This window comes from Stenella coeruleoalba (assembly GCF_951394435.1).
Source record: "Stenella coeruleoalba genome assembly, chromosome: X".
NCBI classification, from domain to species: domain Eukaryota; kingdom Metazoa; phylum Chordata; class Mammalia; order Artiodactyla; family Delphinidae; genus Stenella; species Stenella coeruleoalba.
In genome coordinates this window covers 1,761,055-1,776,257 of record NC_137152.1, presented here as the reverse complement: position 1 = coordinate 1,776,257, position 15,203 = coordinate 1,761,055, and the positions used below count along the sequence as shown (strand labels likewise).

At 44.4% G+C, this 15,203-nt stretch overlaps 1 protein-coding gene across 3 annotated transcripts in view; it reads right to left on the bottom strand.

Annotated features, from left to right (window-relative positions):
* Window positions 1–573: 573 nt before the first annotated feature.
* The window catches only part of GYG2 (glycogenin 2), a 33,508-nt gene continuing 18,878 nt past the window's right edge, over window positions 574–15,203 (bottom strand). The window contains exons 8-10 of one of the 3 annotated variants that reach the window (XM_079910388.1): window positions 7,033–7,137; window positions 5,776–5,883; window positions 574–3,772 (exon numbers count right to left, since the gene is read on the bottom strand). In XM_079910388.1, the coding sequence (XP_079766514.1) occupies window positions 3,617–3,772; window positions 5,776–5,883; window positions 7,033–7,137 (369 nt within the window). In that variant the 3' untranslated portion in view covers window positions 574–3,616. The remainder of the gene's footprint in view (window positions 3,773–5,775; window positions 5,884–7,032; window positions 7,138–15,203) is intronic. The other 2 variants (XM_079910389.1, XM_079910390.1) reach the window with 2 other exon arrangements.

The following is a 15,203-nucleotide window of genomic DNA, read 5'->3' as shown; positions in this document are numbered from 1 at the left end:
GCGGAGCACAGGCTCCGGACGCGCAGGCTCAGCGGCCATGGCTCACGGGCCCAGCCGCTCCGCGGCATGTGGGATCTTCCTGGACCGGGGCACGAACCCGCGTCCCCTGCATCGGCAGACGGACCCTCAACCACTGCGCCACCAGGGAAGCCCTGATTTCATGTTTATAAATCTCGCCAAACGGTCACCACCAAGCATGAGCTCACACCTCCACCAGGTCACATAGTTGCCCTTTCTTTTTGGTGATGAGAACTTTTAAGATCTACTCTCCTAGCGACTTCCGAGTTCGTAATACAGTATCGTCAGCTTTCATCCCCGTGCTGTGCACTAGCCCATCCTGTTCCGTGTTCTGAATGTCTGTCCCCATCCCCAAGCCGTGTGAGTGTCTACGTGACATCAAGTCCCATCTTTCTCTCCCCCATTAGCGGTTTGTTCTGGCGACAGTCCAGTGCTAGGTTGTTGTTTTTTTTAACTTTTAAAGAAATTTAATTGGCATAGAGTTGCTTTACAATGTTGTGTCAGTTTCTGCTGTACAGCAAAGTGAAGCAGTTATATGTATACATATGCCACCTCTTTTTGCGATTTCCTTCCCATTTTTCCCCCTTTTTTAAGTCATACAATTTGATTATTATAGTAAACTTGCTGATTCTCTCTGCTCATTACCTTGGTTAACAATCGGTGCTGTCTACAAACTGTCATACAGAGTAAAGTAAGTCAGAGAAAAACAAATATCGTATGCTAACACATATATGTGGAACCTAGAAAAATGGTACAGATGAACCGGTTTGCAGGGCAGAAAGAGAGACACAGACGTAGAGAACAAACGTACGGACACCAAGGGGGGAAAGCGGCGGGGTGGTGTGGTGGTGGTGGGATGAATTGGGCGATTGGGATTGACATGTATACACTGATATGTATAAAACAGATAACGAATAAGAACCTGCTGTATAAAATAAATAAATTTCAAAAAAAAAAAAAACCCGAACAACCAAAAATATTAAGACAGTAGTGGTATTTAAGACATTACCTTAAGGCACTACGGTAAAAACGGCATGGTACTCTAAAGGGCAGAGAGCTATGAAATCGGGAAGGAGAACTGGTCTACTTTTCCTAATTCAGGGGTGGTGGCTAAAAGAAACCCTATTTTAGTTCAAGCTGTTTGCGTTTCCACACCGACACTCGGCAGCATTAGGATGACTCCTGTGCATTCAGCGCCAGGATTTGACCAAGTGACCTTGAATAACAAAAATACTTGCTGTGTTCCTGTAAATCTACACACCAGGTCAATGCATCTGGAAATGCTTCTTCTTCACCTGCCATTTCATCCTGCCCCAAAATAACTGGATAATATTTCTAGAACAATTAAATGTGTTTTTTTTAAAAAAAAAACTCCTATGTACCAAAATATTAGTGATAGTGTAGGTCAAATCACATCTCTCAAAGATTCAACTTCTGTTCACTCTGCAGTCCTGACATTACACAGCCCGAATCCTGGCACTGGCATTCTTCAGGAAATAACCTCGTAGTACACCTCTTGGGTGGATATCACTTAGACGTCGTTAAAATGTTCTTACAGGTTCCTGTACGTTCTCATGTATTGATTGAGCACGTGTCAGAGTGCCTGCCATTTGGAGAGAACTCAAAAAACCACGTGATGGGTGGATAGATGGAGGATGGATGGATGGATGGATGAAAGGATGGATAGACGATGGATGGATAGAGGGATGACGGATAGGTGGATGGATGGATGGATGGGTGAAATGGACGCGTCAATGCTAGGAGAGAAGGCAGCATGCCTGGAGAGAACTTATGAGATTTCCGAGGGTAAGAAGTAAACAGTTCTACTCATTTTACTGCTACCATCCATTCTGAAAAAACCCATTTGGTTATTTAAGTTCATGGCAGGACGAAGGCGTCCCATTCCTGTGTTATCCCAATGGCTCAGAACACACCCCAACACACATCCGAAGGAGACCCCACTGCTGTCTTAAAATTTTAATTGCAGTGTGCTAGCCTTTGACTAACGTGAGGACTGACCCTAGGATGCGCAGCAGAAGTCCATTTTAAGCGTACACTTTTAGCCAATGAGCGATCAACCATAGGCACTGGAGAATCCTCTTCTCCAGAGAAGCTGGACCGGACTCAGATGTTCATCTCCTGGAACCCTCCTCTCACGGATGCCAGACTCAGGCTCCTGTTTCTTCTAGTCCAACACTATGGCTCAGAGCACAGACGTTCCTTCCCCAACACAGTTATGGGATAACTCTAACGGTTGGTGATCACCCCATGCAACCCACCCAAGGACTATGTCCCTAGGGCTCTTTCCAAGTAGCCCCTGAAGCATCATCTGTGTGAAACCAACCAAGACGACCGATCATTCAGCCCTAGATAAAAAGAAACAAGCCCTCCATAGCTCACACCTCACACACGTGAATGCCACAACGAGCCCCAGAAGTCCACCCAGATCTCAGATGGATTTGAACACAGCCCTCTCAAGCTTCTTCCACACCTGTGTCTAATGAACTCATGACTTTCAATTGCACACGTGTGATAAACCATTCCAACATTTAAAAACTACATTTCCTTCTCTTCAGTACAGCGACTGACATCCGGCTTTAATTATCCTACGGTGGCAACCAGCAATGACCCTGGGAGAAGCTCCAACATACCGCATTCATTTCCGGATGCTTCTGGAGGGGAGGCTTTCTCATGGGATAAAGCGTCTAGTGTCATCAAACGGAGAACTGTCCCGAAAGAACCGAGTTGGCACGGCTTGGAGAGCACAGTGACTCCATACTGTGAAGTGAGGTAGTGTGACCCAGCACAGGGCAGCCTGGTGTCCTGGGCCGCATACAGGTTTGCCTCGAAACAGCCTCGACCAAATCCAGCTACCGTGAGCGCACGGCCACCAGACACCCCTCAGCGTAAACCCTGGGTTCTTCTACACCAGTAGGTCAACCAGTTTGGAAGCGGTCACCTCTCCCAAGCCAGCTGGAAGCTTCCTTCCAGATATCTCTGACACATCTCCATGGGGCACCTGTCAATGCACTTGCAAGTCCTCTTGGGTATTTTTGCTGAAGAGGAACCACAGCTGTGGTGTTTCTCAGCCGTGCTTGGGAAAGTCCACGCTGGAGTCACACTCAAGGCATCCGAACGTTTGCTGCGTCTTCACAGGAAGGACTTTTCATTCTGCAAAGTCCCAAGGCACTGAATAAAGGTTCCCAGGGCACTCAATACCTCTCCTCGTGTTACGGGCACTGGGACAGAAACTCTGCAGTGACATCTAACCCTACGTAGGACGGACACGGCAGGACCTGCCCAGGGCAGAATCCTGAGCTCCTTCAAGCAAGACCAGAGACCCAGGGTTGACCAGAAGGTTATTCCTGTTCCCTTTTGCCAACAAGGTGTAAGGAGATGCAACCTCCTGGGGAACCCCCAGGAGGCATGGGTAGCTGGGGTCACACAGGCCTTTGAGCTGGGTTTTGGATGGACCACGTGACTGCCATGAGGCACTCAAGCTGGTCAACCATAAAGAGAGGCACATCGTGGAAGAGTCTTTCCCTCGGAAAGGACTCGAGACGTTCATGGAACAGGGCCACCCAACGCCATGGTGCCATCACTGCAGGAAGCGGTCCAGCTTCTCCTGAATCCGGACAAACGCATCCTTCCCCAGGTAGTCGATGCGTCCCTCCTCCCACTTCCTCCGCTCCTCATCGGGACTCAGTGCCTTTTCTTCGATGGAAATCTCGGAGACGGAGATGGCCAGGTCCACCTAGGGAAGACAAGCCCACAGGAGACGCTGTTAGAAAAACCGTCGTCAGAGAGTGAAAGCCGGCCCGGGCATCCACCTGGCTGAGCGATCGGTTCCACGGACAAACCTCACCACGTCTCAGGGAGACGGTGCTGACACTTTGCTTCTGAACAAACCACACGCTGAATTTAATACGACCTTCTCACAAGAAGATGCTTAGTTGGTCTGACTTTTTTGAAATTTTATACTTTATCATTGTACTTGTGTCCACTTGTTCCTAAGACTCGTTTTAACGCCTAGCCCCTAAACCCTTTCACACACGCTTATATGATCATCTTAATCTTTCCACCCACCAAAAAAAGGTTCTGTATCTGCTATAATTAAAATGGATAACCAACAAGGACCTCCTGTAGAGCACAGGGAACTCTGCTCAATATTATATCACAACCTAAATGGGAAAAGAATTTGAAAAAAGAATAGATACCGATCTATGTATAATGGAATCAGTGTGCTGTATACCTGAAACTATCACAACATCGTTAATCAACTCTACTCCAAAATAAAATTAAAAGTTAACAAAACAAAACAAAACACGTTCTGCATCCCTGAGTGTAACCAAACTACGTGAAATGAAGAAAAGGTTCGTATTGTGTAAATACAGTGTATGACATTTGGGACAGCCTGGCAAGACCATTTCAATACTAATTTAAATCTTTTTTTTTCTTGCCATGGCAGGGTTTCCATCTTCTTAAAGGATACGTATGAGGAAAATTATAAATACGCAAATGTGTACACATACACACACACACACACACACACACACACACACACACACCCCTGACTTTTGGTTGGCACGCAAATAGATCAGCAAAAGGGGGGCTGGGGGGTGGACAGTACTGGACACCAGACAGTTACGCTACTGTTTCTATCCACTAGGCATGCAACACGTTCTCCACTGTTTATCTGCCACGATGCTTTCAAAGAGTTTTTACATATAAGGTTCTGCTTTCTACACTCATCCCCGCACAGTTTGTTGAAACATTGCCAACGTGTTGCTCAAAGAAACTGCAAGAGTGAAAACAAGATATTTTCCAGCATAGCTCAGCACGTTTCCCCGTTAAGAGCGCTTGGACTGGGGCTCCGTGAGTTCCCGGGAATGAAAACTTTCTGGAAAGAATGGGACACATTCAACTATATCTCAATTAAGAAATAAATTCAAAAGAAGAGAGACCCCAGAGAGCTCCCTCACCCCTTCCTCCATGTGAGGAACCAGCAACAAGACACCCTCTGTGAGCCAGGAAGTGGGCTCTCACCAGACACCAAGAAATCCATTTCTTATTGTTCATAAGCCACCCAGACTATGGTGTTTCTGTTACCGCAGCCTCAACAGACAAAAACACAATCCAAAAAATCAACACGAAATTTCATCCTACACCCAACACTCAGCTCTACAGCTGTATTTGCTCTAAAAGACCAAAAGGTATTATTAAGATCATGGTTAGAGAGAAATGAAAGCATTTCATCATCATTAAAAGCATCATCGCACAGCCTGAAGTTTGAGACCAGAGCATCTGTAAGACGGAGAGTCACGAAGGAAGCATCTTTCACTTCCTTCTTCAAGAAGAAATCAACGCATGCTCGATTTGGATTGAAAGGTTCCCCCACCACCGCCAAATTTCCCAGCTTTTACGCTCATCTTTTTAGACAGTGTGCATGAACTTCCAAGCTCACTTTGCGGGAAAACACAGCACAGCCCCATAACGTCAATTAACTTCTGCAGAACAGCTTTTGAAGAGAGAACGGGCGTGATTATCAGAGCAGAGGACAGGAAAGAGGGTGGACCGACCACCGCGGGCAAACGCAAGACAAACGGGTCTCAGGCAGCGGGAGAAGCAGGCGGACTCTTCTCTCCACAAGCGAGGCTCGAAATGGGGGTAACGCCAGTGCGTGTACGCAGCTGGCCCCTGAGTTAGCGCACAGCGTCCATCAGGAGAGCTGGACAAGGCAGACAATGAGGACACCACCTCCAAAGCATCCTGGAGACTGGGGTCCCTGGTGACATCCACAGGGGGCTCCCGGCGTGGCTCCAAGGCTTCCTCAGGTGGGCCACCTTCCGCGCTCTCCACGGGCTGCTAGAAACATAACCGTTCCATCGTTAGTCTGCCGGGGGCCTCACAGGACCGCCGTCTTAACCAAAATGACAGAGAACTCTTTTTCCTGGGAAAATAAGACCAAACGAATGGGTTGTGCTAAATAAATAAGTCAGAGTGTGCTCTGCCACTCTAAACTTCCCCCCAGCTTTCTCCTGCACAAGATGAGATGCTGACACTTGTCATGCGATGTAAAGGTTAACGTTTCAAATCAGGAGACTGGGATTGACACATACACACTGCTATATATAAACTAGATAACTAATAAGGACCTACCGTATAGCACAGGGAACTCTACTCAATACTCTGTAATGACCTATATGGGAAAAGAATCTAAAAAAGAGTGGATCTATGTGTATGTAGAACAGATTTGCTTTGCTGTACAGCTGAAACGAACACAACATTGTAAAGCAACTCCAGTAAAAATTTTAAAACAATAACAAAAATACTTTTCAGAGAGGGGCAATTAGTTTAGACCAAATGTCTACGGAAGCACTTGACTAAGATGGTCTGTCAGCGAGATTAAGAGTCTGTCTGGATTTAATCTTCTGAGATGCTTGGGAACAAAAGCCCAGATTCATGCAGGTAAATTTAGCGGGGGGGAAAAAAAGGGAAAGCCATAATCCTTGAATAGTGACGTGAAACACGGGTGCAAAGTTGTCCCGAAAACTTAACAAAAATTAAGGAAGGCATATAGGCCATTTTGATGTTGTATCTTTTTCTTTTCTGAGTCTTCCTAAAGCAAGATATAAGAGAATGACCAAAGGACCAACACAAAACTCAGTGATGGAGGAGGGAAAAAACATCTGAATAGACAACCAGGTCTCCTATCTGCCTCGAAAATAAAGAGACTCATCACAACACAATGGAAAAACCATTTAGGAAGGTCACGGGATGGTGAAGAAGCCCATGGGGCATCTCCTCTGGTGGTCGATGGACAGGCATGCAGAGACACGGCCATGCTTAAGAAGTAGAAGCAGGGAATTCCCAGGAGGTCCAGTGGTTAAGACCCTGAACTTCCAAGGCAGGGGGCGCAGATTCGATCCCTAGTCAGGGAACTAGGATCCCGTATGCTGTGCGGTACAGAAAAAAAAAAAAAAAGAATTAGAAAGAAACAGAAGTGAGTTATACCGAGCTGGTTTGGGTCCCTGTGAAGTCTGCGAATTGGGTGGAGGGTGGTGACAACGGGTCACACAGCACTCCAGAGGAAGTCTCCATTTCCGGCCAACCTATCATCTAAAAAAAAAGAGAAGAATAAACGCCAAGTTAGGACAACCCTTCGTGCAAATACAAACACCCAATTGATGCTTTTCTGCCTCCAAATACGGCAAATATGGCTCAGAGGAGCTCGCCAATGCCTGTGTCTCCTGCTTCGTCTTGGGCTCCTTGCATCTAAGCAGGACCACGTGATGAATTCTCACCCACAGCATTGAGGAGATGTGACCTGAGTCCGCCCCAGACTGGGTGCTGAGGTGGGGGACACGTTTCCTACCCTCTGTCCCCACAGGTCAGGTGAAGAGCAATGTCCCTTGGCAGACAACCTCTTCCAATTTCAGCCGGAATTCCACAGGAAAACGAAACCCTACGGAAAACCATTTGAGCGACTAGTTTCTCGGCTCTCCCAAGGGTGGTACGTAGCAAAGATCATCCCAGATGCACAAGACACGACTTAATGCATTACAGGCGGTGGGTGGCTTCCTCGTGGGAGCCTAACCCTTTCTTAAGGAGCCGCCATGGACAAGGGCTTCCTTGGATGGTGATGGAGCAGAGGCCAAGGGGAGGAATCCTGGATCCCCGCAAGACCGCATGGACCACAGCACAGCTTTACCGCCTGGGCTGAGTGTGACACGCACCAGAAATACACTTGTATGTATTTGGGGGGCTATTTCTTACAGTAGCTAGCCCACCCCGATGAATTCAGTGTTGGGGGCCGAGGCCGCGCCCCCAGGCTGCAGCCCATTCAAGTCCAAAGGCTCCAGCGATGTAACTACAGAGAAGAGAACGCGGACACAGCTGCCCATCCTCACGGCAAACACACGGCAGGAATCGTGTCGTGGGCTGGGCTGACCCCGACTGTGGCGGTCAGACAGAGCTTCCTCCATGCGGGGAAGGCAGATTCCCCAGCCACTGCCCCAGAGATTCTGAGTGAGTTGACCTGACGCGGAGGCTGGCAACTCACACTCCCAGCTCCCAAATCTCTGGTACCGGCTTTCCCGTTTCGGAGAAAGCGCAGGTCATCCCTGTATTAACGGAGGCACCTACGTATACGTCCAAAGGCTATTCACAGAGAGTGACGTAGGAAGACCAAAGAGTGGGCCACCCTCATGCAGCTTACTGTCTAAGGAGAGAGATGAATGTCCCACCAATAACAACTATAAGATGACAATCCTGTAAAGTTCTGCAAAGGAAAATGACAGACAACCAAGGGCAGGTTTATCAAGGTCAGATCGACCTCGTCAGGAGGGGTAAGGACTCCTGAAGCAGTAACATCTGGAACAAAGTTTGAAAGATGAGCAGGAGACGTGGGGAGAAAGAGACAATGGTGAGAAAAGCAGGACAGCACGCACGTGCAAATGTCCTGAGGCAGAGGTAAAGGAAGACATCAGGAAACTGAAGTAAGTTGGCAGTAAAAAGTGCACAAAAGTACATTTTTGGTGAAATTCAGTAAAAACATTTTTAATGTAGAAGAGAACACTGTGTTCATAAAGTTGCTCTTTTTAAATTTTGCTTTTTCTATCTCGTCAACTTGAAAGTGCCAATTAAAATACGGTCTCATAAAAAAGAACAAAATCATGCCATTTGCAGCAACATGGATGGACCTAGAGATGATCATACTCAGTGAAGTGAGTCAGACAGAGAAAGACAAATATCGCATGATATCACTTACATGTGGAATCTACAATATGACACTAATGAACTTATCTATAAAACAGAAACAGGCTCACAGATACAGAGAACAGACCGGTGGTTGCCAAGGTTGCGGGGGAGGGAGTGATCAGGAGTTTGGGATTAGCAGATGCAAACTATTATATATAGGATGGATAAATGACAAGGTCCTACTGTAGAGCACAGGGAACTATATGCAATATCTTGTGATAAACCATCATGGAAAAGAATATGAAAAAGAATAGATACATGTATAACAATCACTTCGCCGTACAGCAGAAATTAACACAACACTGGAAATCAACTATAATTCAATAAAATATTAAAAAAATAAATAAAAACAAAAAATATGGGCTCATTCTTCCTGATCTTGATTATGTACGTGAAAGCCAAAAATAAAATTAAGTTCTAATAATTACAGTAGAAAATAAAATGATAACTTTATCCAAAACATGAAAGGCCAGGATAATAACAGCTCCTTTGTATTAGGTGTTCAACACTGGTCCCTAAATTAAACTCATAAACTTGTTACGCATTATTCCTTTTAATCTCACAACAACCCCATGACGTAGAGAGTCTGATCCCTTCTCTTACTGAGGAAAAGTTGAACTTTCAGACAGAGATACTTGTTAAACATGCCAGACGTAGCAAGTGACAGAGGGGGGATTTGAATTCACACCTCTCTGACTATCAAGCCCTCTACGAGCCCTATTCAATCCACATCATTAATGCATCCTAAGTCTCCCTGGTGTACAAAACACCAAAACAACCTTTAGGGGAAAAAAAATGACGAATGAGATAATTGCACTATCTACAAATAATAAATACCATAAAAATAAATAATTTCCTCATCCAATCAGGGTTGGGTGGTGGAATTTTCTAGTTTGAATCCTAACACCCATTGAGAAAAAGAAACTGGATAAATTACTTACTGTCTCTGAAACTCAAGTTCTTTAATCATACACAGCACGGACACTGGATGTCACGGACAAACGAAGCAGTTGGCCTGGCAAACGGTTAATTGCCAACAGATGTGAGTAATTTCAGAAAGATTAGTTGAACCGGATTAGGAAAATGTCACTTTTGTCAGCTTAATTTCTCTCAAGAAAGAACACATAAATAAATTCCACGTGGGCCATCGTGAAACTTTATCCTTCCTTGGAAGAGATTTAACTCAGGGTCATTTACTTGATAAGAAAGGATGAACTAATAATACAACTTTTCCACTTGTCTTCTGCAGATGTGTTAGGCTCTTACAAATTTAAACAGGAAAAGAAGTTATGTCAACTCACGCTAACATTTCTGAACAAGACCCCTAGACGTAGATACAAACTTCTGAACAAGACCCCTAGACACAGATGCAAACTACTATATATAAAATAGGTGAACAACAAGGATTTACTGTAGAGCACAGGGAACTATATTCAATATCTTGTAATAAGCTATAATGGAAAAGAATATGAAAAAAAATATATGTACATATATATGTTTAATTGCTGTACACTTGAAACTAACACAACATTGTAAATCAACTATACTTCAATAAAAAAAGAGGAAAAAAAAACAATGAACGTTAACAACTAAAATATAAACTGAAACAGTAATAGTAAATATTCCCCTTACTCTTCCTAGCCACAAACAGGGACGTCTTTCTTCACATGTGCAGAAAGCCCGGAGAGAATTCCAAGACAAGGATTTGATACTATGATGGTGCAATGCCGGCCTTTCAGCCAATGGCTGGCAGGCTTACGAACACACCTACGTAAAACGTGACTTCTGCATTTATTTTTCTCCTGAGATGATCACTATTTCACTGATCCACACCCCTAACTAGCTGCTGCCAGCTTGGGTCACCTTGAAAAGAGAGACTCTCAGATTGGAAACAATTCAGAGGATTCTCAGGTCAAAGAAGACAGAGCCGCTGAAGGATGGAAAGTAGCTTGAGAAGCCAATGACTCTAAGCCCAGAAAGATGAAAGCAGAAAGAGAGCATCGTAAAGCCAGACTGTGCGGGGAATGGACCGCCAACAGACAGACACAGAATGCTCACATACACACCCCGAGCAGGTAAGTTTAGGACACATGATGAAGACACACTCCTTGGCATCATGGGCTATCATCTTGTGAACGTTGTGACTGCAAGAGGTGGTGAAAACTAAAAAGTGTAAATATACAAATCTATTCAAGAACCGAAGAGGGATTTTTCCACTTTCATCAATGGGTGAAGCTACTTGTTTCCCAGTAAACCTCCTGCCAAAAGCAACTTAAAATTCTAGACCAAAAAAAAAAAAAAAATATATATATATATATACATACACACACACACACACACACACACACACACACACACACACACACTTCTTTTATTTCCCCTCGAGGCAACTGAAAGGCTATAGCCCTGAGGAGCCCATAAATAATGAGGTATCCAAGAGGGACACTCTAAACACAAGCTTTCATTTAGGACGCCACTGAAAAGAGAACCAGCAAAAGACCAACCTTCACAAACACCAAAACCCAATTTCACTCCAACTCAACCTCTAATAGCATGCGGGCAAACCATCTCTATGAAAACTTCCTGCTGAAAAAAGAAAAACAACACATAAGAAATGCTCTCTGAGTCTGCCTGCCGATGCAGGGGACACGGGTTCGTGCCCCGGTCCGGGAAGATCCCCCATGCCGCAGAGTGACTGGGCCTGTGAGCCATGGCCGCTGAGCCTGCCCGTCCGGAGCCTGTGCTCCGCAACGGGAGAGGCCACAACAGTGAGAGGCCCGTGTACAGCAAAAAAAAAAAAAAAAAAAAAAGAAATGCTCTCTGGGTGATCCTGTGATTCAGAGCCTCAGAGGATCCCTGCCATTTTTCCATACACAACGTCTTGCAGTCAATCAGAAATCAACCAGCACGCAGCGAGACAAGACCAAAGGCGTGAAAATCAAGAGAAGACGAAATCAAAGCACAAAACCAGATCCATGTGAGACGCAGATGTATGGTGGACGGCACACAGACTGTAATTGAACGTGGAAAATACTTTAAATGATGGGACAAGTTGGAGAGTTTCAAGGGAGTACTGAAAACCCCCTCGTAAACATTTGGCGTTTATGTGGACTAAAAACACGATAGCTGAAACAAAGTGTGCAGGATGTGGGTTTAACAGCTGATTAGACACAGCCAAAGAGAAGACTGGTTAACTGGAAAACAGGCCAGTAGACGGAAGCACGGGAAGACAGATGGGAGAAGTGTGTCACAGACACATGGGATGCGATGAAATTCCTACTGTAGATGTCATTGGAATCACAGAAGGATAGGGAAGTGGGAAGAGGAGAGAGACACAGACAGAGAAAGAAAGGGCAGAGGAATACAGTTTCAATAAGTGCTACAAACCCAAATAGGGTAAATTCAAATGATAATAAAAAGTCATTATGATAAAAACCGGAGCCTAAGAGAAAGATGTTAAAAGCAGACCAAAAAGACATATGACCTTCAAATGTATAAACATAAGACTGGGAGATGAATTCTTGGAGAAATAATGGAAGTCAGATGATTTTGAAACGTCTTCCGAGTGTCACTGTAAGGGAATTGCCAAGTAAGAATTCCATCCCCTCGGTGGGAATATAAGTGGGTGTAGCCACTACGGAGAAGAGGATGGAGATTCCTTAAGAAACTAAAAACAGAGTTACCATATGATCCAGCAATTCCACTCCTGGGCATGTATCCAGAAAAGATGAAAACTCTAATTTGAAAAGACACATGCACCCCCATGTTCACAGCAGCACTATTCACAAGACGTGGAAGCAGCCTAACTGTCCACCGACAGATGAATGGATAAAGAAGACGTGTACATATATAAGACATGGTACATGTATACAATGGAATATTACTCAGCCATAAAAAAGAATGAAATAACACCATTTGCAGCAACATGGATGCAAGTAGAGATTGTCATACTGAGTGAAGTAAGTCAGACAGAGAAAGACAAATACCATACGATATCACTTATATGCAGAATCTAAAAAAACGGTACAAATGAACCTATTTACAAAACAGAAACAGACTCACAGACATAGAAAACAAACGTACAGTTACCAAAGGGGAAGGGGGGGGATAAATTAAGAGTTTGGGATTAGCAGACACACATTACTATATATAAAATAGATAAACAAGGACCCACTGTTTAGCACAGGAAGCTATATTCATTATCTTATAATAACCTATAATGGAAATGAATCTGAAAAAGTATATATATATATATATATATATATATATATATATATGACTGAATCACTTTGTTGTACACCTGAAACCAACACAACACTGTAAATCAACTATACTTCAAGTTTAAAAGTATACATATATACCATTTCCCAAGGGGGGGAGGAACCCATAGGATTAGCAACTCCAAAAACAGAGCCACCTAGTAACGTGTGAGTATCTGACTGATGGCCAAGGAGACATGACAAAGCAGTGGAGATGTAACAGTTTTGACTGCAAACATGCTGAGTTCATTACAGATCCACACATAACAGTGATGTATGTGGACCCCAAACTCATTCATCACGTAACATCAATTCCAGATCAATTATATACTTGAATGTAAAAAGAATAAAAAATCCATAAGACATCAGAGGTGATGAGCTTTATGACCCTGATGTAGAGACAGATTTCCTAAAAGGTAAACAAAACCCACTCCTCATATAGGAAACATTAACAAATTGGTCTAAACTAGGTACTTCTTTTCATCCAAGGATACCATTTAGAAATTAACCATAGCAAAAACAGCCAACAACTTCAAAAAAACAAGGAAAGGCATCCCTAATCTTTCCACTAACTGCATTTCCCAACCCAAGAGGCTATAGGACAGGACACTTGGCTGAGCAGATAACAAACTGCAAAAATATTTATCTAACACATGCCTTTATATGGGAAATAAATGAGATATTCAACTTTTTAAATGAGATATTCAACTTTTTTTTTTTTTTTTTTTTGCGGTACGCGGGCCTCTCACTGCTGCGGCCTCTCCCGTTGTGGAGCACAGGCTCCGGACGCGCAGGTTCAGCGGCCGTGGCGCACGGGCCCAGCCGCTCCGCGGCATGTGGGATCCTCCCGGACCGGGACACGAACCTGTGTACCCTGCATCGGCAGGCGGACTCTCAACCACTGCGCCACCAGGCAAGCCCAAGATATTCAACTTTTGAAAACGGAGACCTACTCCTCGACACTGCCATGACTATACATACAAAGGCTGCTACTTGGAATAAGGATCCCAGATCCAGACACCCAGCTCTTCCGCAGTTACAGGAATTTATGAAAATCATTTTTTTGGTTTTTTGGACTGGTTCCAAATCCCCAAAATAAAGAACCCAGAGTGAATCATTCAATGGATGGCCGGTAGGTGGCAGCAATGCTGCATAATTAATTGCAAAGATGGCCTGGGAGTGCAAAATAATGAAATATACACACACACACACCACAAAAAAGCACCCCTTCCTTCTAGAAGGGCAATGACCTTCTCATTTTTAGAGACACAAGCTAGTTGGCTAACAACAATGCCATCATCAAAAAATGTACAAGCAATAAATACTGGCAAGCATGCGGAGAAAAGGGAACCCTCCTGCACTGTTGGTAGGAATGTCAACTGGTGCAGCCAGTGTGGAGAACAGGATGGACGTTCCTCAAAATACTAACAGTATTTACCCATATGACCCAGCAAGCCCACTCCTGGGCATAAACCCAGAGCAAACCATAATTAGAAAAGCCACATGCACCCCTATGTTCACTGCAGCACTGTTTACAGTAGCCAGGACATGGAAGCAACCTAAATGCCCATCAACAGAGGAATGGATAAAGAAGATGTGGCACATATATACAATGGAATATTACTCAGGCATAAAAAAGAACGAAATAGTGCCATTTGCAGAGACATGGATGGACCTAGAGACTGTCATACAGAGTGAAGTAAGTCAGAAAGAGAGAATCAAATATCGTGTAATATCGCTTCTATGTGGAATCTAGAAAGATGATACAGATGAACTTATTTGCAAAGCAGAAACAGAGACACAGATGTAGAGAACAAACTTATGGTTACCGGGGGGTGGGGGGAAGGCGGGGTGGGATGAATTGGGAGATTGGAATGGACATACATACACTACTATATATAAAATAGATCACTAATGAGAACCTACTGTAGAGCACAGGGAACCCTACTCAGTGCCCTGTGGTGACCTAAACGGGAAGGGAGTCCAAAAAAGAGGGGATATATGGATACGCAGAGTTGATTCACTTAGCTGTACAGCAGAAACTCACGCAACATTGTAAAGCAACGACACACTAAAAGAAATTAGTTTTAAAAACTGGACACAAGAACTGTGCTCTGGTGCTGCTGAACAGGAACAGTGTATCGTACAGTGATTAGGGCTGCACCC